Source organism: Dendronephthya gigantea, unplaced genomic scaffold (genome assembly GCF_004324835.1).
Source record: "Dendronephthya gigantea isolate DGI-Jeju-01 unplaced genomic scaffold, DenGig_1.0 000173F, whole genome shotgun sequence".
Taxonomy (NCBI): domain Eukaryota; kingdom Metazoa; phylum Cnidaria; class Anthozoa; order Malacalcyonacea; family Nephtheidae; genus Dendronephthya; species Dendronephthya gigantea.
The window spans coordinates 10696-33755 of NW_021163183.1; the positions used below are offsets into that span (position 1 = coordinate 10696).

At 37.8% G+C, this 23060-nt stretch overlaps 4 protein-coding genes and 2 long non-coding RNA genes across 6 annotated transcripts; 5 read left to right on the plus strand and 1 right to left on the minus strand.

Annotated features, from left to right (window-relative positions):
• LOC114538077 lies at positions 1-764 on the plus strand. Its single transcript, XR_003688670.1, has 4 exons — positions 1-121; positions 214-366; positions 498-611; positions 688-764. It is a non-coding gene; the product is annotated as an uncharacterized LOC114538077 (long non-coding RNA).
• An 18-nt stretch (positions 765-782) lies between these two features.
• On the plus strand, positions 783-1799 carry LOC114538043. Its single transcript, XM_028559166.1, has 6 exons — positions 783-869; positions 976-1107; positions 1203-1291; positions 1384-1452; positions 1581-1623; positions 1783-1799. Exons 1-6 carry the CDS (start codon positions 839-841, stop codon positions 1797-1799), a joined length of 381 nt encoding a protein of 126 aa, XP_028414967.1. The 5' UTR covers positions 783-838.
• Positions 1800-10781: 8982 nt separating this feature from the next.
• LOC114538057 (uncharacterized protein K02A2.6-like) lies at positions 10782-11666 on the plus strand. Its single transcript, XM_028559181.1, has one exon. The coding sequence runs from the start codon at positions 10782-10784 to the stop codon at positions 11664-11666; it is 885 nt and encodes a 294-aa protein (XP_028414982.1).
• A 1984-nt stretch (positions 11667-13650) lies between these two features.
• LOC114538059 lies at positions 13651-15169 on the plus strand. Its single transcript, XM_028559182.1, has 4 exons — positions 13651-13810; positions 13923-14004; positions 14116-14256; positions 14409-15169. The coding sequence occupies exons 1-4, from the start codon at positions 13651-13653 to the stop codon at positions 14896-14898; spliced, it is 873 nt and encodes a 290-aa protein (XP_028414983.1). The 3' UTR covers positions 14899-15169.
• Positions 15170-15987: 818 nt separating this feature from the next.
• LOC114538055 lies at positions 15988-17535 on the plus strand. Its single transcript, XR_003688667.1, has 4 exons — positions 15988-16183; positions 16256-16324; positions 16441-16536; positions 16663-17535. It is a non-coding gene; the product is annotated as an uncharacterized LOC114538055 (long non-coding RNA).
• Positions 17536-17602: 67 nt separating this feature from the next.
• Positions 17603-22969, minus strand: LOC114538054 (rhotekin-2-like). Its single transcript, XM_028559180.1, has 10 exons — positions 22863-22969; positions 21396-21621; positions 21133-21179; positions 20970-21032; positions 20766-20880; positions 20275-20480; positions 20005-20156; positions 19623-19751; positions 19112-19406; positions 17603-18611 (listed from the first exon to the last, which is right to left on the minus strand). Exons 1-10 carry the CDS (start codon positions 22882-22884, stop codon positions 18412-18414), a joined length of 1455 nt encoding a protein of 484 aa, XP_028414981.1. The 5' UTR covers positions 22885-22969; the 3' UTR covers positions 17603-18411.
• Between the last annotated feature and the right edge of the window lie 91 nt (positions 22970-23060).

Sequence of the window (23060 nt, forward strand, 5' to 3'; positions counted from 1 at the left end):
TTTGCTTTTTGTTTTTATTTTTCAATGTGAGAATTGAACAAGAGCAGCGTGGCCCCTTACCTCCAAAAGCAAGATGGCTGCGGCATGTGCTTGATTCAGGATTTTGGTCGCAAATGCTCTGGTATGTGAAACTCAAATAACTTGCAAAAAATAGATCGGACTAGTTTTCAATAATAGAGTTCATTTTTACATGACTTATGTTTCTCATTTTAGTTACGTTTCTCGTGTGGTAACCAAGCGAACACCAAAGATTATGTATTGTTTGCATGCCGCAAGTTATTAAAGGTGCAGACAGTCAGTATACATTCAACAATGCAAAGGCTAAAAGCTAACATCATTGAAAAGATTGCCGAGGAAAAAGACCCGGTTTGTTTTCTTTCATTTTTCTATATACATAAAAAAAATTCCGAATGAAATAAGGTATTAAATGGCGCCATATACACAGTGTTCGATTTCCTTGGATATAACATTTACAGATTTTGCTGATCTCTTTTAAGATTCTTACATGGCTGCACCCTAAAGTTACTGTCAAGAACATCGAAGGGATGAAGGTTCCAGGCATTGCGCTACTGTCAACTGCTGTCGACAGTTTTGTCGATATTTCACATACAGTGAGTAACACATACAGTTTTGGAGTCTAACGCGGTCTTTTGACTGCATTTCACAAAATGTTTGTTGTTTTAATAGGAATTTTAAAGAATTGCAAAGTACGCTTGTACGGGAGCTGGGGACAATAGGGATATACTTCGGCAAAGACAGGGAATACACCTTGGAGCAAACGATTAAAAGGAAACACGTTTGCCAGAAAAGAGCATACCGAATTTTTCTGAGGAAACTGATGCCATTCACGCAACATATGATAGTGTATGGTAAGAAAGTTTTAAATAAAGTTTCTATGCAATTCTTTTTGGTTCGAAGTTTAGGCTTTTTTTGTATGGTGAATGTAATCGTTGTTCTAACAATATTACTCATAAGCTAGTGGAATTCGGGATGATGCCCCCAATGAGAGTGATATGGAAGAAATCAACAATCCAGCAACAACAATATCGGACGAAGGTTGCGAAAGCTTGGACACTCTCGAAAACGAGTTGAGGATAAAGTTAGAAGGTATACAGAAATAACAGAATCAGATGAGGATTACTATTTGAGTATTTCATCAGCATATTAATTGTTTTGAAACTTTTAATAACACATTTGTATAGCATTTAAAAATAGTCAAGTCATGCAATATCGCAAAAATACAACTGCACCTACCGAAAGTGAAGAGGAGCTCAACTTCAGTTTTACAGAGGTATGCAGGCTTACTCAGTTAGGAGATTGTATGAGCAGTTTAACGACTTGTCTAATCTTTGTGTCACTGTGTATCCTTGACTATTCAAATAGAAACTTACACCAAACACAAAGGCTAGATATAACAACCTGACTCCAAGAAAAAGGAAAACATTTGCTTGGGTATGTCATTTTAAAAATATCAAAACGAATTACTAACGAGTTTTGATGCTTTTGTAATTTTTTTAATGTTTTTTTAACGATGTTATAAAGTTTTAAGCGTTACAAATTTTTCTGTGAATAATTTACAGGCTATTGAAGTCGCGCAAAAAATAATAAAGAGACCCGAAATAGGTTCGTTTTATTTGACTTATTCAGCTTGCATGCAAATATTTATGCTCGTTACTACAGTTGCGTGCACCTGACTTAATAATGCAATACTTGTTGCCGCCCGGCATACAATTCATTTACTTTATTTTGCTCTTTCTAATTATCTTAATCACAATACAACAGATGTGAGAACTTCCTAAGACAAAATTCCCGATTCAAACCCAATAGCAACTGGCGATCAAAATGTCTGCGAGCAAGCAAATGAAATGCCTGCAAGAGGTAAACGATATACGATGTGTCTTGTGTGGTTTGCAAGTACGATTATATAAATTACTGTATACATAATATATATATATAACATAAATATGTCTATGCCTTTTAACTAATTACAGGTGAATCGCACACCAGAAAGCGATTATTTGCAGAAGGTGCTATTGGCATTCTTCCTCGGAGTAAGTAAAAGAAATGCTGATTAACAAGTGTGTCTGTCCAAATCCATGGACTTTTTGCATCAACATTTTGATGAGCATATTTTCTTTTTTTAAATCACATATAGGCTCTACACGATCTGATAATGAAAGTGTTGGGACAACTGCTGGGACGAGTGGATTATCATGTCCTCCGAATTCCGGCAAAATTAAAGTATACAAATGGTGTTCATGCAAAGAGGTAAATCATACATCTAGTTTTATGACGTACTTATACAATTTTTCAATATCAGCATAATTTTCCCACTCTTTGGACGAGACGGTAACTTTCGGACGGGAAACTTGTGTGTCCCCGAATTCATATTGGACCAGTGCAATTCCAGTCTAAGTCCTTTTTATTCATGCATGATACCAGCATTAAAGGAAAATACATTATCATCATTGATCAGTTTATTTACATTTGTTTTCCCCCTAAGTTCTCTTACCGGCAAGAACTTCTGAACTTTGTGTCACGCAGTTCTGAATTAAGAGCAAGTTGCACGATGTATATACAATGTATATACAATGATGTATATACCATAATCGTTCCAGGAAAGAGATAAAGAATCGTAGGACATGATGCTGATATGTGAAACCACAAACAAAAATAACGTATGTATAAAATAGTACATATAGACTAGATTCAATTTTGCATCGTGCTCAAATGCAGTAAAACAGTTAAGCTCGCATATATTTTCTCAGTACCGAGAGTTTCTTGTCCGAGAACCTTATGTACGAGAAATTTATAAAAGCAATCTTATGTTGTCTGGTTGAGGTTTCTATGTTCATTCCACTATCTGTAAAATAAACGATACTACATCTCGTATCCCACTAATAGTTTCCTTAAAACTGAATGTCGGTCAATAACTGTTTATTTTTCAACCATAACTATAGTGTCCAGATAAAGGCTACTACCATCATGAGTGCCTAGGAATTGAAAGAGTACCTAAAGGAAAGTGGTAAGTCAATACATTTACAGTAATATTAATACTTCAACGTCCTATAAATATGATTGACGTTCAAACAAGTTTTTTTTTAATTATAGGCTGTGCGACTTCTGCAAACAGAAATCTAGAAAATAATTTAATTGCAAACATTAAAGAACGAATAAACCGTCCAATTGCTTGCTAAAGATATGAAAAGTTATGAACACTAGATCCAATAAATAAATAACTAATACTACGTATAACAATACGTGTATAATGGCTGTTTCGCCCTATCTCAGGGCTCGTCAGCATGCCTAGGAAACATTAAGTATTGCAATAATTATTAGCAGCATCAATGAATCCGACATGGACAGCCTGATCATGACCCATTTATTGCACGAGTCCGGGGGTTTTAAATCAGAGTTTTCCTTCTCCTAGGTGGACTGTCTTCCAAGACTGACGAGTTCCACCTACCCAATGTAAACAACAAGCGCGCAATGAGTAATAACCCTAATGCTTATTTTTCACCATCTTTTATCACAAATTGCATATATGAATTCCTGCATAACATCTGCCCAGGTTTTAGCTGTCTCGAAGCTACGTCATGTTGCTTTTTTACTATTTCCTCATTTTGATAGAAATCCATCAAAAAGTTATAAAAATAGTGCATGGAAAAATTTTGCATTGTTGAGCTTTGTAACCATCGCTTATTCTTTCAGTTGTTTTCGGACTCTTGATAGCTTGTTTTTATCGTGTTCGACTGAGACAAAAGATTTATGTTGTAATATTCACAAAGGGGTGACTTGTGAGGATTGCTTGCTGTGTGAAATCTGTCACCTAAAACATATCTCCTGGATGTGCCTGTCAATGGATGAATCATGCTACCATCCTCCACCTGTATCATATCATTGTCACTTTTTCTGTATTCTGCTGTTGTCAGCATAGGGACACTCATTTCCTAGAAGTGTCATGACAACAAAATTAATAATTTATTTGTTCCATTTTATGGGTTTTCAGAATATTCTAAACTGTTTTCAAGTCATATCTTAAGTTAGCCTTGACTGAATAAAAATGTTGCAGGGCAATGAACGTGCACAATACACCAGTAATATGTAGATTTTTCGTAAACGATACCTTTGATGGTGGTTTATCCAATGATGGTACCTCAAAACACCCTCTGTTATCTTTCCATAGCTATTCGGTCATTTCTTTACTGACCCGGCACTCTAAGTGCCTGACAAACCAACAAGCCATGTCGCAAAGAAAAACAAAAGGAATATGCTTAAATGATAAATAGAGATCGGCTGCATCTCTTACTGACTCCTGTAAAGTCAGAAACTTTGAAGCTGCAGTTACCTGAAAGGAAAGGACACCCAAAAGAATTATTTTTTAGAACACCCAGAGTAAAAATTCTATAAATGTAAATTTTATAAATGCTCTAAATTGTATATCACTGTATACGTCTCAGACTAGGGCTACGGTTGTCTAAGAAAACAAGATGATAAATGCCCTGTTACAGGGTGCAATTTTTCTCGCAACTTGCAATGCAATTCTGCTCTTGAGAGATGTTAATTAGTGTCAGTGAAGATGTTCGATATGTTGAGAGAACAATACGAAATATAAGTTGTACTTTCGTAATTTACACGTCTCAAAAGTAGAGTTGCATTGCAGGTGAAATACTTCTATACTTACGCCATGGCGACAAACAATGTGGTAGACACTACCAATATGCCCTGGCATTTTTGTGAAGCTATGGCAAGGACATGAACCAACCAGCAAGGTTTCATACAATGACCGCAAATCAATGAGCATTCTAAGCCCCGCCCACCGGAAGTGACGTCATAATTAGATTAAGGGGGCGTGTTTCACCACGCCCATCGAAAAACCGGAAGTGAAAAGTCATAGCGTAAGGAAGTAGTGAAATAAGCCCCGCCCACCAGAAGTAACATCATAATTAGATTAAGTGGGCGTGTCTGACCACGCCCATCGAAAAAACGGAAGTCAAAAGTCAAAGCGTAAGGAAGTAGCGAAATAAGCCCTGCCCACCGGAAGTGACGTCATAATGAGATTAAGTGGCGTGTCTGACCACGCCCATCAAAAAACCGGAAGTCAAAAGTCAAAGCGTAAGGAAGTAGCGAAATAAGCACCGCTCACCGGAAGTGACGTCATAATTAGATTAATTGGGCGTGTCTGAACACGCCCATCGAAAAACTTGAAGTCAAAAATCAAAGCGTAAGGAAGTAGCGAAATAAGCTTCGCGGACCGGAAGTGACGTTATAATTAGATTAAGTGGGCGTGTCTGATCATGCCCATCAAAAAACCACAATTTAAAAGTCAAAAGCGTAAGCAAGTAGCGAAATAAGCCCTGCTTACCGGAAGTGACGTCATAATGAGATTAAGTGGGCGTGTCTGACCACGCCCATCGAAAAGCCAAAAGTCAAAAGTCAAAGCGTAAGGAAGTAGCGAAAAAAGCCCCGCCTAATGGAAATGACATCATATTTAGATTAAGTGGGCGTGTCTGACCACACCCATCAAAACCTCAGGTCAAAAGTTAAAGCGTAAGGAAGTAGCGAAATAAGCCCCGCAGACTGGAAGTGACGTCATGATTAGATTAAGTGGGCGTGTCTGATCACGCCCATCGAAAAACCGGAAGTCGAAAGTCAAAGCGTAAGGAAGTAGCGAAATGAGCCCCGCGGACAAGAAGTGACGTCATAATGAGATTAAGTGGGCGTGTCTGATCACGCCCATCGAAAAACCGGAAGTCAAAAGTCAAAGCGTAAGGAAGTAGAGAAATAAGCCCCGCCTACTGGAAGTGACGTCATAATTAGATTAAGTGGGCGTGTCTGACCATGCCAATTAAAAAACCGGAAGTCAAAAGTCAAAGCGTAAGGAAGTAGGAAAATAAGGCCCGCCGACCGGAAGTGACGTCATAATTAGATTAAGTGGGCGTGTATGATCACGCCCATCGAAAAATCGGAAGTCAAAAGTCAAAGCGTAAGGAAGTAGAGAAATAAGCCCCGCCTACTAGAAGTGACGTCATAATTAGATTGAGTGGGCGTGTCTGACCATGCCAATTAAAAAACCGGAAGTCAAAAGTCAAAGCGTAAGGAAGTAGGGAAAAAAGGCCCGACGACCGGAAGTGACGTCATAATTAGATTAAGTGGGCGTGTCTGATCACGCCCATCGAAAAACCGGAAGTCAAAAGTCAAAGCGTAAGGAAGTAGCGAAATAAGCCCCGCCTACTGGAAGTGACGTCATAATTAGATTGAGTGGGCGTGTCTGACCACGCCCATTTAAAAACCGGAAGTCAAAAGTCAAAGCGTAAGGAAGTAGGGAAATAAGGCCGCCGACAGGAAGTGACGTCATAATTAGATTAAGTGGGCGTGTCTGATCACGCCCATCAAAAAACCGGAAGTCAAAAGTCAAAGGGTAAGGAATTAGCGAAATAAGCCCTGCCCACCGGAAGTGACGTCATAATTAGATTAAGCGGGTGTGTCTGACCACGCCCATTTAAAAACCGGAAGTCAAAAGTCAAAGCGTAAGGAAGTAGGGAAATAAGGCCGCCGACAGGAAGTGACGTCATAATTAGATTAAGTGGGCGTGTCTGATCACGGCCATCAAAAAACCGGAAGTCAAAAGTCAAAGGGTAAGGAATTAGCGAAATAAGCCCTGCCTACCGGAAGTGACGTCATAATTAGATTAAGCGGGTGTGTCTGATCACGCCCATCGAAAAACCGGAAGTCAAAAGTCAAAGGGTAAGGAAGTAGCAAAATTAGCCCTGCCTACCGGAAGTGACATCATAATTAGATTAAGTGGAAGTGTCAGATCACGCCAGTGAACTGAAATAAAACTGGAACGCTCACTCTGCCGGAAGTTTGAAGCCAAGATGGCGGATCATGAAGCCTTTCTTGTAGGTATGATCCAGGCCTCCACGCGGAAATTTTGTCGGGAATTCTGATTTTTCCTTTGAAGTTTCCGCGCCAGAGGCCTGGATCATACCTACAAGAAAGGCATCATGATCCGCCATCTTGGCTTCACTCATCAATGAGGGAAAGTCATAGAGTGAGCGTTCCAGTTTTATTTGAGTTCACTGGATCACGCCTATTGAAAAACCGGAAGTCAAAAGTCAAAGCGTAAGGAAGTAGCGAAAAAAGCCCCGCCCAACGGAAGTGACCTCATAATTAAATTAAGTGGACGTGTCTGACCACCCCATCGAAAAAACCGGAAGTCAAAAGCAAAGCTAAGGAAATAGCGAAATAAGCCCCGCCTACCGGAAGACGTCATAATTAAATTAAGTGCGTGTCGGTGATTCATAGCTTAGGTAAAGAAATTGTATATTACATACCAAACCCACAATATAAGGACTGCGGATGTGGCTCTGTCTGTATCTACAAAAAACAAGACAATTGCTAACACTTATATGATAGAATATGTCTTTACGGAATATTAAATATATTTTAATTTCAGTATACATGTTTAACTACATAAGAAAGAACAATATATTTGAAGCTAGTGTATGTGTATGACCCAGCATGCATAGCGGGTCAAACAGCACCGACATGTTTGACATTGTTCCTCAGAATAGAGTATTGTAATAGCTGAAGTTGAGTTGTTCATTTACAAAATTAGTCGAAAACACTAAACTGGCGACGAAGATGGGATTATGAACAATTAGTTAAAAATTCAAGTCACAGAAACGGCATTTATTCAGTCTGAAGTGACATAAATAAAGCGATGAATTCGATTGGCAAACTAGAAGAATTTGACGAAACACGCGAGAACTGGACGGCATATATAGAAAGAGTGGAAAAATTTTCCTGGCAAATGATGTAGAAAATGAAAAAAAAAGTGGCAGTTTTGTTGACCGTAATCGGAGGTAAGACATATAGTTTATTACGAACACTAACCTCCCTGAAAAACCGGCAACAAAATCATTCGATGAAATAGTGGCAATCCTTAAAGAACATTTATCACCCAAACCCCTGCTTATAGCAGAACGATTTAGATTTCATAAGCGAGATCAACGAGAAAACGAAAATATTCATACCTATGTGGCCGAAATTAAAAAGTTATCAGAACATTGCGAGTTCGGGACAGCATTAAATGACTCCTTAAGAGATAGATTAGTGTGTGGATTACACAATGAAGCTATTCAGAAACGATTACTGGTCGAAACTAGCCTTACGTTTGAGAAAGCGCTCAAAGTCGCCGTTGCCATGGAAGCAGCTATGAAAGATTCAGTCGAGTTAAGAGGGAAAGCCAAGACTGAACTTCCTGTGTACACGATGCGCGAAACGCCAAAACAACATAGGTGTTATAGATGTGGCAAAGAGGGACTCCCAACAATGTCATTTCAAAGATCAATACTGTAGGAACTGTGGGAAGAAAGGATACATAAAACGAGTGTATAGGGGGAAATCTCAGCAACAATATACCCCCCAAAGGCACCATCAAGGAAGAAAAAAGGGGAGCAGGAAGTACATGAAGTTCAGAATGAAAGTGATAGTGATAGTGAGGATACCTTGGCATCCTTAGAAATACACAAAGTTGCCAAAGGACACACTAACATAATCTGGGTCACCCTGAAGTAGAAGGAAAATCCCTTCAAATGGAGTTAGACACTGGCTCAGCTGTCTCTGTTCTCCCACTGAAGCAATGCAATGCAATGTTTAAATCATTTGAACTCCACCCAACCACCACTGTCCTCAAAACTTACACTGGTGAAAAGATCCAACCCAAAGGGGTCATGAATGTCCAAGTTCAGTATAAGGAAGAGAAACGGAAGCTAGATTTGTATGTTGTTGATACAAAGGCCTGCTCTCTTTGGCAGAGACTGGCTTGAAAAGATCACACTAGATTGGAAAACAATCAATGCCTTGTCAGCCACACCACCTAGAAACCCACTCACCCGAGTACAAGAGATCCTTAACAAGTCTACTGATGTCTTTGGAGAGGATATCGGTCGCCTAAGTACAGTCAAAGCAAAGTTAACATTGAGAGAAAACAGCCAATTAAAGTTCTGTAAAGCTAGACAAGTGCCATACGCTTTACGACCAAAAGTTGAGGCAGAGTTGACCAAGTTACAAAACGACAACATTTTGACCAAAGTCGAGTGGAGTGAATGGGCAACTCCTGTTGTTCCTGTAATAAAAAAGAATGGGAACGTCCGGCTGTGTGGCGATTTCAAGCAAACTATCAATCCAGTATTGCAAGTCCAACAATACCCCCTTCCAAGAATTGATGATATTTTTGCCACCCTCGGGGGGGGGGCAAAAGTTCAGCAAGATTGATCTACGGCAAGCATATTTACAAATGGAAATGGAAGAAGAATCAAAGAAACTACTAACAATCAATACACACAAAGGACTATTCCAGTACAACCGACTTGTATTTGGTGTGGCTTCTGCTCCTGCAATTTGGCAGCAAGCCATGGATGAAATATTGGAAGGAATTCCCCACGTGAAATGCATTCTGGATGATATGATCATTTCTGGTGCAACTGACCAAGAGCATCTTGCCAACCTTGAAGAAGTCCTTAGCCGACTTAGCAAACATGGGTTGAGAGCCAACAGTAGCAAGTGTGAGTTCTTCAAAGAAAGAATTGAGTTTTGTGGTCATGAGATCAGCAAGCTGGGTCTACACAAGTCCCAGCAGAAAGTGGATGCTGTGCTAAATGCGCCACGACCTGAAAATGTTTCCCAAGTTCGTTCCTTTTTTGGTCTCATCAACTATTACCACAATTTTCTTCCAAACCTTTCCAACTTACTCCAACCACTAAATCAGCTGCTGGAGAAATACAAGCCATGGAAATGGACCCCTGGATGTGAGCAAGCGTTTCTCAAAGCAAAGGAGTTAATTGCATCGGAGGAAGTCCTGGCACACTATGATCCTCAACGTTCTATCAAGTTAGAATGCGATGCTTCCCCATATGGGCTAGGGGCAGTCCTAACACAGGTCATGCCGACAATACGGAGAGACCCCTAGCGTATGCATTAAGGTCGCTCACAAAAACGGAAAAACATTATTCACAGATTGACAAGGAGGCACTGGCATTAATATGGGGGGTGAAGAAATTCCACACTTACATATTTGCACGACACTTCACTCTGCGAACAGATCATAAACCCCTCACGGCAATTTTCAGTCCAACCAAAGCCATACCAGCAATGACGGCCGCCTGCCTGCAACGGTATGCGCTGTTTCTTTCAGGATTTGACTACGAGATCGAATACCGCAGTTCGACAAAACATTGTAATGCAGATGGATTATCCCGTCTACCCCTAGCTACAACGGAAGATAAAAATCAGTCAGTTGACCCAGTAGAGGCATTTCACGTATCACAGTTCAATATGTTGCCTGTCACTTGTCAGCATGTACGTAAAGAAACCCAACGGGATTCGACCCTGGTCCAAGTATATGAACATGTTATGAAAGGTTGGCACGAAAATAAAGACCTCACTCTCGCACCATTTTATTCACGGAGATACGAACTGACCGTGCACCAAGGATGCATTATGTGGGGAGGTAGAGTTGTTATTCCTACGAAGTTACGAAGCGAGGTACTGCAAACATTACACGAAACTCACGTTGGTGTCGTCAGAATGAAAGCCTTGGCGAGAAGTTACGTCTGGTGGCCAGGGATTGATGTCGAGATTGAAATGTTAACGAAAGGTTGCAGTGGTTGTCAGCGGACTCAGCATGCCCCCAAACATGCGCCTCTACACCCCTGGGAATGGCCATCGACCCCCAACGTATTCATATCGATTTTGCGGGACCCTTCCTTGGAAAGATGTTTTTAGTGATCGTGGACGCTCATTCTAAATGGCCAGAGGTGATTATCATGCACTCTAATACAACGACACCCAAAACAATTGAAGCTCTACGAACAGTGTTTGCTCGGAACGGGATACCACAACAACTCGTCAGTGACAACGGTCCGCAGTTTACTGCAAGAGAATTCCAGCTGTTTTTAAAGAAAAACGGAGTTAAGCACATAACATCTGCACCATATCATCCAGCAACGAATGGATTAGCAGAAAGATTCATTCAAACTTTAAAACAATCGCTGACGTCAATGAAGGAAGAACCAGGCTCCACACAGACTAAGCTATCTAAATTCCTAATGAAATACAGAAATACGCCACATAGTACTACCGGTGAGACACCAGCATCTCTCTTCATGGGACGAAACTTACGCACGCGTTTAGACTTGATCAAACCAGACATTAGAAAACACGTCATAGATAAACAAGTCAGTCAAGCCAAACCTAAAGGTGCTATCGCCAGTAATGCACGTCAACTTTTCATTGGACAAGCAGTGAGTGTCAGAAATTACCGCGGGAAGGAAAAGTGGATCCAAGGAATTGTACGTGCTCTAACTGGACCGGTGTCTTATCAAGTAGAGGTCGCACCAAATGTTATCTGGAGGAGACATATCGATCAGTTACGTGCTTCAGAGAACAGAAACAAGACCCAAGAGATGGAATCTGCAGTTGCTAGTGATGCTGTGAGAGGGGAAAATGAAAACGAGGTGGAAGATGAAATAGCATTGGACGTACAAGAGCAAGGAGATCCTCCTGAACCAAACCAAGAAGCGGATGAGGTAGAACCACAGGAACAACGTTATCTTCTCAGACTTCGGCAAGAACCGGTTAGACTAGGATTTGATAGTTAGACCGGACAGACCACTATATATACATATATGTTTAAACTAGGGTGCGAACCTTTTCGGACACCAAACGTTAACAGTTGAATATTGATATTAAAGGGACAACATTTATTAGTGGGGAGAGATGTAGTGTATGACCCAGCATGCATAGCGGGTCAAACAGCACCGACACGTGTTGACATTGTGCCTCAGAATGAGTATTGTAATGGCTGAAGTTGAGTTGTATCATTTACAAAATTAATCGAAAACACTACAGCTAGGATCAAGGGCATAACAAGGAATGGCATACTGGATCATCTCTTATTGATTCAGCGTTACTACAGCAGGAAACCTACACAAACTAACTATATTTACACTGGATAATTCTGTCAGTTCTAAACAGTTCATCCTGCAGTAAGCAACATCTGTTGTTAAAAATCACCTACCAGCGTAACATATGTTTCGCATCATTCAACCATGAACGACGAATGATAACATCCTTGTCTGCAACAATATCACCCTGACTGTTTTCAATTTGCCCCTAGACAGGTTCAAACAACAGATATAAGATAAGTATCCAAGATTGGAGTTACCTGAAACACATCAAGTAATAACATGTTTATTTCACATGTTTACATACCCTGTGTTTTCTCTATTATAAAATTATTGCCACCACTAAATGCGGAAGATACTTTTGAACCAAGAACATACCAAACTATTCATTAACCTACCATTTTCCTTCTGTTTTTAACATATCTGACTTCTAACTCACTGTATGAAATCAGTAAAAGCTTACATAGGTGTTTATTAAGTAGTGTGCTAAGAAATGTTGTTAAGGACCAGATAACGAGGCAATAGATCATAATGAGCTTGCAACTGTATCTTTCACAAATATAGCCAAATATTGGAGCAAATATCATATAGCTTGAAATAAATATTGTCTGGAGAAGGCCTCTTAAAAACAATAATTAAATAATGATTGTGTACAAAAATTATATTGCATTCACATGTGATAGCAATTCTGACAGGATTGGGTAATGATAAAGGAGTGTAATCATATCTTGTGTAATAATTGCAGTAAAATTAACAACCAGCATTTCCAAATTTTGCTTGATTGCATACAAAATATTAGTTGAATTTGAGGTTGATATTGTTATTATATTTTAACTACAATGTATAGGTTGGGATGTTATACTCTCCTATCTATATCTTCACTTGTAAGCTTTCGTATTGAAGCAGTTTCATTCAGTGATGTTGACCCACATGGCATTGATGTCGATGATGAAACACACTCAGAAGAGCTACTTTGACCATGGAAGCATGATTATCTTGCTCATTAATCTGTATCCTGCAATATTAGAACAGAGTACGAAGGTATTTTATAAATAAAATCATTATCTGAGTATAATCTTTTATCCAAATTTAATAATCATCCAACAATCACTGTAAAAATAATTATACACAGTATCTCAAACTTAGATAAAATCGACAAACTTACAGGAGATATCTTCCAGTAGTTGTTTTTCAAAATATTTATTTGGTTGTCTTTTAAAAGACAATTGTTGAATGGTTTTATAAAGCTCCACTCTTCACTCTTGATGCGTCCGCCATTTTAATTTAGTTTTTTGAATACTTCATGTTGTGCAAATGAAATGGATTCACACCAAAACGAAAAATATAAACAAAGCTCGCACATGCGTAGAAGCGAAAGGAAATTGCGGTGAAGAGCCGTGGAAATTGCGGTGAAGAGCGGTGGAAATTGCGGTGAAAAGCGGTGGAAATTGCGGTGAAAAGCGGTGGAAATTGCGGTGAAGAGAGCCGAAATTGCGGTGAAGAGAAGAGCGGTTGAGATTTCTTATTTTTTTTGCCTGTTTTAAAGACACGGCTTCTGCGCGTGCGCCAGCCTGGGGACTCCACCCGAAGTTGATAATCCCCGGATTGTTCAGTCTAAAAACCATGACCAGCCGACAATTTAAGAAAGAAATTCTCAATCTTTCAAGAGCACTGAGTCATGTCGTCGAGTAGAAAAGAATATTATGCTAGTAGAGATGCCTCTAAAGTGTATTTGTTGGGTTCTTTTCCTCGATGGAGAGCGTTTAAGGAGCAGCATAAATTGAGAACAGACAAGGATGTGGCGGATATGCTTCTTGACAGCTATCTTGCGATGAATCGTATAGTTTGGTAAGTATAAAATGATAAAACCTCTGACCTTTTTTGTGTGTTATTTGTTTACTTCATTTTTTAAAATATTCGCATAAAACATTCGTATGAAATATTTTATAGTTAAAACCTCAACGCCAAGCGCGCACTCAAATCCGCGTCCATTGTCTGCTTTGTCGGATGTTAGAACATCATATTCTATCAGGTAATTTGAAACTTATTGTGATTACTGAGTTTATAATTTGAAACCCATACATGCAAAGTTTCGCGCAGAGAGTATTACTTTTTAAACACGCAATATGTGTTTATATCTCAGGTCGGGTCAGAGTGTGATTTCTGACAGTCGAACATTGACAGCCAAAGATGATAGTTCTGATGATGAAAGTGATGATGATAATGACAATTTTGGTGAACACACTATCCAGGCAGACCAGGTTTTGTCGGACGATTCTCTTGAGTAAGTGATGATGCAAAACCTCAATAATAATCTTTGTGACATTCCTACTGTAATGCTTATTGATTTAAAACATAAATATACACATTATATATCACTGAATATGGCATAAAATATTTCGTCCAATAATATCTGTTACTGCCATTTTACTGTAGTGTATGTCCCCCGGGTTTTGACGTGCCATTACTGGATGACTTGCTCAATGTGACAATCCGTGGACATGATGGAGATGAGCCCACAGAAGATGTTGGAACCCAACAACAACAACAGCAGCAACATAAGACGACTCAACCAGAATACATCTCTACTGTGGAAGAAGTCAGTCCTGAAGATGCAATCAAGAAGGAAAAGTGTATTGTGTTTACAGACACTCTTATAGCTTTGATAACATCATTACATGGGAGTGTTTGTAAACGACAAGGATGTGGCCGTGTGTTGAGCTATAAGAAAACATATGTTGGAACATGCCTGGTCGTATCCTGGGGGTGTAGGTCTGGTCATGTTGGAGGCAGATGGGCAGCTCAACCCTCTTGCAACAAGATTAGAGCAGGCAACCTCGTGCTTGCTTCTGCTTTGCTGTTGTCTGGCAATTCCTACGCCAAGGTGGGGTTGATGTTCAACTTCTGTAATCTGCAGTATTTCTGATCAATATTATTCAATCAGTATCAGAAGTTGTACATCATCCCTGCCATTAATGACTACTGGGAAGAACACAAACAGAAATGTTGGAAAGAAAGAGAGAACAAAGAGGTTATATTGAGTGGTGATGGAAGGAATGACTCGCCTGGCCATAGTGCACAATATTGTACTTACAGCTTGGCTGATACCAATGATCGTGCCATACTGCAAATGAATGTGGTTGATGTGAGAGAAGCTGCTGGTAAGAGCAATAATATGGAGAGGATTGGGTTTGAAAGAGGGATGGACACACTGCTTGCATCACCAATAGTTATGAAGGAGGTGGTAACTGATGGTCATATTGAAATTGCTGCATTGATGAGTAAGTATCTACATTATAACAATATGGCAATTCCTGGAACTCTAATAGTTCAACCTGTTATAATCAATATTGTCAGACTTTCAATAATTTAACAACTTCATTTGCAGATTGATTACAATGTTATATAATTAATTGTGTTTACCCTTTAAAAGACAGTAAGGGAATATTTACAACATGCATTTGTTTATTAATTAAGCATTATTGCATTTTTTTAAGAAAGGGAAGAGAAATATAAGGAGGTCACACATCAGAATGATGTGTGGCATGGAGCAAAGAACATTGCAAAGAAAATCACTACTGTAAGTGTTGAAGATATCAACCAGCAATTAGTTAAAAACTTTCTTTATTAGAATTGATTTTATTCTTTAGGCTGCTAAATCTAAAGACAATGCAGATTTGACCTTGTGGGCACCATCAATAAGGAACCATTTTTGTTTGTTCAAAAACATGTGCTAATGACTCAAAAAATCTCAAAGTAAGATTCACATTGAAGTACTACTGGTTTTTTGCAGATTTGACCTTGTGGGCACCATCAATAAGGAACCATTTTTGGTATTGTTCAAAAACATGTGCTAATGACTCAAAAAATCTCAAAGTAAGATTCACATTGAAGTACTACTGGTTTTTGCAGCAATACTTATCTAGTTCGTGCAAACTGTACATCCATGTGTTAATATGTAGTCACTTTATGTTGTATTTTTATATTTTTTTAATAGGATAAGTGGATTGTATTTTACACCATGTTGTTGATGAGCATGAGTGGGTGTTGGAGGAAGGTGTAAATGGTGGAAAATGTGAACATGATCCTCTTAATGAAAGTGAGAGAAAGAAGCCATGGCTTAAGAAAGAGTCTTCTGCCCATAAAGCACTGGCAAAGATCATTCTGGACACTCACTTTTTAAACACTTTGGTGTATTATGTTAACTTCAGGTAACAAATGAGATTGGATATTTGAAAATTTCAGATAAGTTATATCATCTCAAAGTTTGAGATATTTTTTAGGCACACAGGATTTTTAGAGTCCTTTCATAATGTAATTTTGATGTATGCTCCAAAGCGCCATGCCTATTCGTAAGTATATGACATATTATTACAAAGGTAACAGCTAATAAAACTCCTATCATGGTTGATTTCCATGCAAGGAAGCATTGTTAATAAAAAAATGTTGATGTTTGTTGTATCTTCAGATACTCAGTATACCAAGCTAGAAACCGGCTTGCTGCCTTGGACTTTAACCACCACAGAGGCCGAGCACCAGCAACTACAGCTGATGGGAAAGAAAGGTACTGGTATTGAAATTTTTGCCTTAGTGTTCCCATCCTAAGTGTGAACAACTTTTCAGGTCCTGTGCATTCTTATAGTGTAATGGTACTCATATTGTATGGAATTGTAAAGTTTTTTTTTATTAGGTACGGTCGGAAGTTCAGTAAGCGTACACAACAGTGGTGCCGTGTTCGTGTTCTTGTACCAAAAGAATTTAGTTACATTCCTGAACTGATGCAGAAGGTTTTTATAAAGAGGATCACATCAGAAGGGAATGTAAACAAAAGACTTGGTCTTAGAGTTTTTTGTTTCACCTTATCCTTTCAAGACTTTAAAGTTAAATAAGAATCCGGGACATATTTCTATTGTCCGTGGCAAGTAATTAGCAAAATTCAGCTCCGTGAAGCGATTCATGGCTATTACTCTTAGAGACAAAAGCCTTCGCTTTTCCGGCGTTAATCTTTTCAAACGAAAACTATAACAACTTTTTTTCTCGGTAAATGGTAGCAATTTTCTTTTACCATTTTTTTATCTTTCGATATTCGCAAACCCGGTGGTTACTAATTTTACTAGCTCCATAGCCTAACATATCCAACCATAGTAATGACAGTAGGTGACAGGGAATGACGGTAGATTACAGGATGACAGTAAATGACAGGGAATGAATGAGTAACATGGGATGTAAACTGCAAAGAATGAGTAACATGGGATGTAAACTGCAAAGAATGAGTAACATGGGATGCAAACTGCAAAGGATGAGTAACATGGGATGCAAACTGCAAAGAATGAGTAACATGGGATGCAAACTGCAAAGAATGAGTAACATGGGATGCAAACTGCAAAGAATGAGTAACATAGGATGTAAACTGCAAAGAATGAGTAACATGGATGCAAACTGCAAAGAATGAGTAACATAGGATGTAAACTGCAAAGAATGAGTAACATGGGATGCAAACTGCAAAGGATGAGTAACATAGGATGTAAACTGCAAAGAATGAGTAACATGGGATGCAAACAGGCAAAGTTGCGAAAAGAGCCGCTTAATATAATAAAAAGTAGAAATACATCTCCAAATAAATCTCCAAATCATCTTTGGTTCCAATATATTTTAAATCTGAAAACTGACAATTCTTCACTTGCACTCTTCCCATAAAATAGTTCTGAAATATATTATTTACATTTTGTTTTCTAGCAATGGTATCCCCAGGAAAATTAGTGCAGTTGATACCAGTGGCCCAGGGTTTAGCAGCAGTACAGAAAATCTCCTTTCCCAGTGGCGGATTTTGGGGCGTGCAGAATAAATTACACGGCCTAATTTTAAATTCATAACACCCTATTGGTTATAGAGACTTTATTTTGTAAAAGAAAAAATAATCGAATTCTTCCCAAAACAAATCAGTGAACCAAATCAAATTTGTTCAAATTAATGCAAAAAGTACGTAATTCAGTACGAGTGAATGAATGTGGTTTGGAAAATGAATTGGGTTAATTTCAGCAATATATGAAAGGAGAAAAAGTATTTCTTGAAAGCTAAATAGTATCTTTCTTCCTATGAAAACAAATATACCATTCACAATCTTTAATCACAGGCTAAAACAGCAAAAAAAGTTAGAGAGGCTACACGGCGGAATGTGAAGCAGTTTTACCTGTTCTTAGTAAACACCCCCTGGCAGACAAAAAAATTTTGAGCCACTCTAACCAGAAGGCCTTAAGGTACCAAAACTTACTAAAATTGAATATCTGAATCAAATGTATACAGGCCGATCTGTCTCTCTGTAGAAAGGAGTGGCATCTACCGAGATCTTACTGTAGCTTTCATTAAACTTATCACGCGATATCACATCTCAGTGCGAACGAATGATAATTGTTTAAAAGATCGTTACTCCACCTATTTCTTATATTGTCGTTTCATAATGTACTTCTTCAATGCATTTAGGCGACAGTTGAAGGTGCGAGTCCGTGGAATCCTTAGAACTTGCTCTTAATCTTCGTTCAACCTCGTCCAAATGTTCTGAAGATTTTCGGCTTCGTGGAGATTCAGAACTCGTTGAACCATTTTTTTTAACGTTACGTTCAAAAATCGAGCGAGTGATGTCTACACAAGAAAGAGAAATGCACAGCTAAAAGTTTCATTTATTGTAAGTGCTAGCAGCAATCGAAATCTCTCGCTACCAGATTTGCAAAAACCTGCCGACAAACCTCGGTAATCTCTTTGATGATCCATTGTTTATTGATACTTTTATTTGGAAATTGATTATTTAATTAATTCGTTGATCATGATTGGTTTGATTAAAATTAACGACGATTATGTTATAATTTGGTTGTGAATCATTGTATGATCAAGTCGTGAAAGCCTAGAAACCTCTCACCTTCAATGTTTACAAAACATTTACTCGGCTTTTGTAGGTTCTATGGAGAAATATAAGCAAACTGGGTTGACGGAAAACATAAATGAAAATGCTTTCATGGGAAAATACCCTAGTTAACACCTTCTTTACTTCAAACCAATTGAGAAATCGCAAGGACATTGTCGTAATTCATGTGTGTAGAGCTACCATTGATAAAGACGAAAACTATGATTATTGATTAACCAACCTTCATCAATATCATCTTCGACCATTATCTCCACATCAATCTGATCGTACAATGATATTCTTGAAAACACGGGCAATTTTTTTGGTGTTGGATCAGTTAAAGTAATGTCACATTCATAGGCTTGTTTCCAGGCTCTAAGGTCGACCAAAGATTGGCGCAAATCTTTCTTCCATCTCACGAAATCTTGCTCACATTCACAGGCAAATACCGGTTCTTTTTCATCGTCTGAACACGTGAGTATTATGATGTGATCATATTCACAATTACCTTGAAGATGTACATCCACTTCCATCCCCTATTGTACCAAAACAACGCAAAATTGAAGATGGAAATCGAATCAGGTAAAACATGCAGTACGCCAATTGATAGGGAAAAACGCCTTTTACAAACTACAAATCTCATACTAACATCTAGTATGTTTACAGATTAGTATTTTGAAGTTACTAACTTGCAAGGTTTTAGAGTTGTTAATCGCTAATGAAGTTGTTGTTCAAGAATTAGGCAACCTGACCTTGTTTAAGTTAATGACATGTTTTGCTTTGCCCTCTTTTGCATCTTCACCACAATCCCAGAACTCCATTTCAGCTTTTCGTAGCCGACACCAGTATCTTGTCCATGATGGTTTGCGATGGGTCATACTCTTAACCAGAAAATCATATAAATCACAATCAATCACATAAATAATTATTATCAGACAACACTCTTTCATGGACAATAAATCAGCTGCTAATATGAGTTCAGATAACATCGCATGAAAAAGCCTTTAAGATGATTGGGAACTAATTTTTTTTATGTATAAAAATTCACTAAAAGTCGGATATCCAATGTTATCCAAATTTGCACCTGCTAAGTAAATCCATTCCAGTTTTTATTAAAGAATGTTATCATTATACCTGCAGGAAGAGAACACCTTCAGTTACATCGGATTCATTTGATTGTGGAACAGCAGCCAGTCGACAGCAAAACTGACTCCACAATGGAAGGTTAGCTGTATGTGAATCATCAGCTGTTACTGCTGATGCTGTAGGACTTGCACCGACTGCTCCTGGAAATGAATATTGGTTGAGATTCATACTTAAATTAAAGACAATAAACCATGTTGTTTGATTTTAAAATGTCATTTGTGGAAAGTTATCACAAATTAATGAGATCATGACATTTACCTTTCTTAATATCATGTATTTTAATTGAATCATCAACATCATCAACCCCAAGAGATGCATGACCAGCTAAAACATACTTAGGTCCATAGCTACCATCAGAGTTGCTTCTATGAACATGTTTCTTATGACCAGAATGGAGATCATTGGTTGATGTTGTTGTGTAGTAAATCTCTATATTTAATTTGAAATCAGGATCCACATTATCACTGAAAATAAACAATGCAGTTATTTTTTCTTTGCCTCACGACTATGGACTGCTGAATTAAAGGTGAGTTATTAGGAAGGAGACAAAAGTAAGACAAGGTCAAGGACAATATCTCAAACCTACATGTGATAGTCAAGTAATTTAAGATATTTAAATATTATGCAAGCGATGCATTTTCGACTTGTTGTAAAGCAAGAATAAAAAGCTGGGGGAGCGAAGCGCAAACAAACAAATTCTGCCATCAATGCTTTCTAAGTTCAATACAAGTATTGATTTATGTACTTACAATGCAACAACATCATCAAGTGTTACATCTGTTGATGACTGATCAACTTCCACTAAGCCTGTCTCAGCAACTTGCCCACCAAGTTTCAGAATGCAAAACACGTGAATATATTCGACTAATCTCTAAAATAGATAATACATCTAGATATTAATCTCAATATGCATGTCAGAATAACACTCAGTGCCAGTAATCTTATTTCATTACCTGAAATGCTTTCTTTAGCTCTAAAATGTTCTTCTTCATTCCACATTAAAGGAACACGAATGTCTTAAAAGAAACAAGACATCAAACCAATTAAAAATATACTCTACCTAGGTATCTAGAGTGGTACCTGATGATATGTAACAAATATAATAATGTGTTATACCTGAAATTGAGACTTTTCCCTGACATGGAATGAGTAATTTCTCACCACTAAAACAAATTACAATAAATGCTATGAAGGCTGGAGAGTCATGAAATGATTTGATTAAAACATTAATAATTGCAGGGAATAAGATGAGTAGAAATTCCTCCATGCATGCTGTTAAGCCATTGCATGTACTTACATGTAGATGTACTATAAAGTAAAGCAGCTAAAACAACTATTACTTGACTACTGGTAATTATATTGTTGATCGAAGATCCCACCTGTGTATCTTGGAAATATTTGGCCTCGTTTTAGAATTCATGGTTTGTTTTCTGTTTCTCTGCAGCAAAGACATGAGAGCAATAATCCTTGCATTGATTGTAAGTAAATTCTTTGCTCCCTCCAAAGCTTGAGACTGTTCATGACAAGCCTCTAATAACTTCACTGTTCCCTCTCTCATCTTCACTTCATAATTTATTTTCTCTTGAATTTCTGCGTCTTCCATAACTAAACAATAAATTAAAATGAAAACAGAAACTTGATACTTTCTGTACAAGAGCTGTCAAACCAAAAAATTTAAATTTGGCAATATTTTGACATTGAAGGCTGGCTGGAAGCTACATCAGCCTTGCCTCATTGGCTATGCCATTAGCTCATATACAACTCAAGCTCATGGTAGAAAAAAATAGATATACAGTACATATTTAACTCCTAAACAAGGAGACTTTCTACAGGAAATCTACATTTTTAGGCATCAATTACCATATTAACTAAATTGTGGTTATTACTATGATTTTATCAATTTTATCTCATTAATTAATGGTATCAGATTACACAGGAATAATTATTACTTTCCAGTTTGCAGGAGAATATTTAGCCATGACTAAACAATATGTTCAAACACGTTTTTACTATCAACTTATACTATGAACCATACATTTCATGATTTTAAATACTACACAAACTGACAGGCAAGGCATCACTGCACTTCTGATTTCATTTACGGTAATTTAGGGTTGCTTTTTAAAAGCAAATTCTGAAAATTTGAATTCGAAACTAGTCGCGTATATTAGCAAATACATGGTTCTTGATAAGGATTTTAACATTGTTGTATTGTCAATTTCAAATCATCCTAATGATAACTAACATCTCCTAAAATGACTTTTCATATTTCTTTGCCCACGAAGCTGGAATAAAAAGTTTTTTGATACATAATGTTATTATATTTTGACGGAAATTTACAATATTGTTGCAATATTTAACCTCACGAACTTTATAAACAGAGATCTCAGGCTATTTTATTTTTATATCGTTTTTGGATTTTTTAGCCAAAATTCATAACGACTGGGTTTGATTCATAACAGCCATTGTGGTTGTGAAGACCAGTATTGTGTTTTTTAAGAAATCGTGTAATATTTATAAACTTTGCATGGAATACACTTTCAATATTATTTAATTTCAAAACTTCCGCAAATAATTTCAGTCCTTAGAATGTCAAAACGACATAGATAAGCTTTTTCAAAACAAATAGGGGAGATTATTTGGCTATTTATTAAGGTCCAGATGGCAGATTTTACCCAGCAGGCAGAGGAAATTGACATCATATTAAATACAAAAGGACAATATTTCGAAGTCTTTTCCACGAGGGTACTTAAAATTTTAAACATTAATATTACTCAAAGACGATCTTGATATGGTCGTAAAAACGCACAATGTTTACGTTTGTATGTAAATATAATAGATTTTACCTTTTGTAAAGCCAGCAGGCATTCACAGCAAGAGAAATCCTAGCTTCTTTCACATTTAAGACAACATTTTTTATTCTTTGATAAAGTTTACCTTTGCATAAAGACTCCTTCATTTCCGGTGAGAAACGTCATATCACCTACGAGATAAGACACCAGAGAGAGAGCCCCGGTACATAAACCTGCAGCAAAAATGTGAGG

Excerpts from the sequence above, each read along its gene's own strand:
- LOC114538059 (XM_028559182.1), top strand. The coding sequence starts at position 13,651 with ATGTCGTCGAGTAGAAAAGAATATTATGCTAGTAGAGATGCCTCTAAA. Across the intron at positions 13,811-13,922 it reads CAGCTATCTTGCGATGAATC|TTAAAACCTCAACGCCAAGC; the intron begins GTATAGTTTGGT and ends AATATTTTATAG. Across the intron at positions 14,257-14,408 it reads TTGTCGGACGATTCTCTTGA|TGTATGTCCCCCGGGTTTTG; the intron begins GTAAGTGATGAT and ends ATTTTACTGTAG.
- LOC114538057 (XM_028559181.1), top strand. The coding sequence starts at position 10,782 with ATGTTTTTAGTGATCGTGGACGCTCATTCTAAATGGCCAGAGGTGATT.
- LOC114538054 (XM_028559180.1), bottom strand. The coding sequence starts at position 22,884 with ATGCCTGCTGGCTTTACAAAAG. Across the intron at positions 20,157-20,274 it reads AATACATGATATTAAGAAAG|GAGCAGTCGGTGCAAGTCCT; the intron begins GTAAATGTCATG and ends ATTCATTTCCAG. Across the intron at positions 19,752-20,004 it reads AAGGTGTTCTCTTCCTGCAG|AGTATGACCCATCGCAAACC; the intron begins GTATAATGATAA and ends TTTCTGGTTAAG.
- LOC114538043 (XM_028559166.1), top strand. The coding sequence starts at position 839 with ATGCCATTCACGCAACATATGATAGTGTATG. Across the intron at positions 870-975 it reads GCAACATATGATAGTGTATG|CTAGTGGAATTCGGGATGAT; the intron begins GTAAGAAAGTTT and ends ATTACTCATAAG. Across the intron at positions 1,108-1,202 it reads GTTGAGGATAAAGTTAGAAG|CATTTAAAAATAGTCAAGTC; the intron begins GTATACAGAAAT and ends ACATTTGTATAG.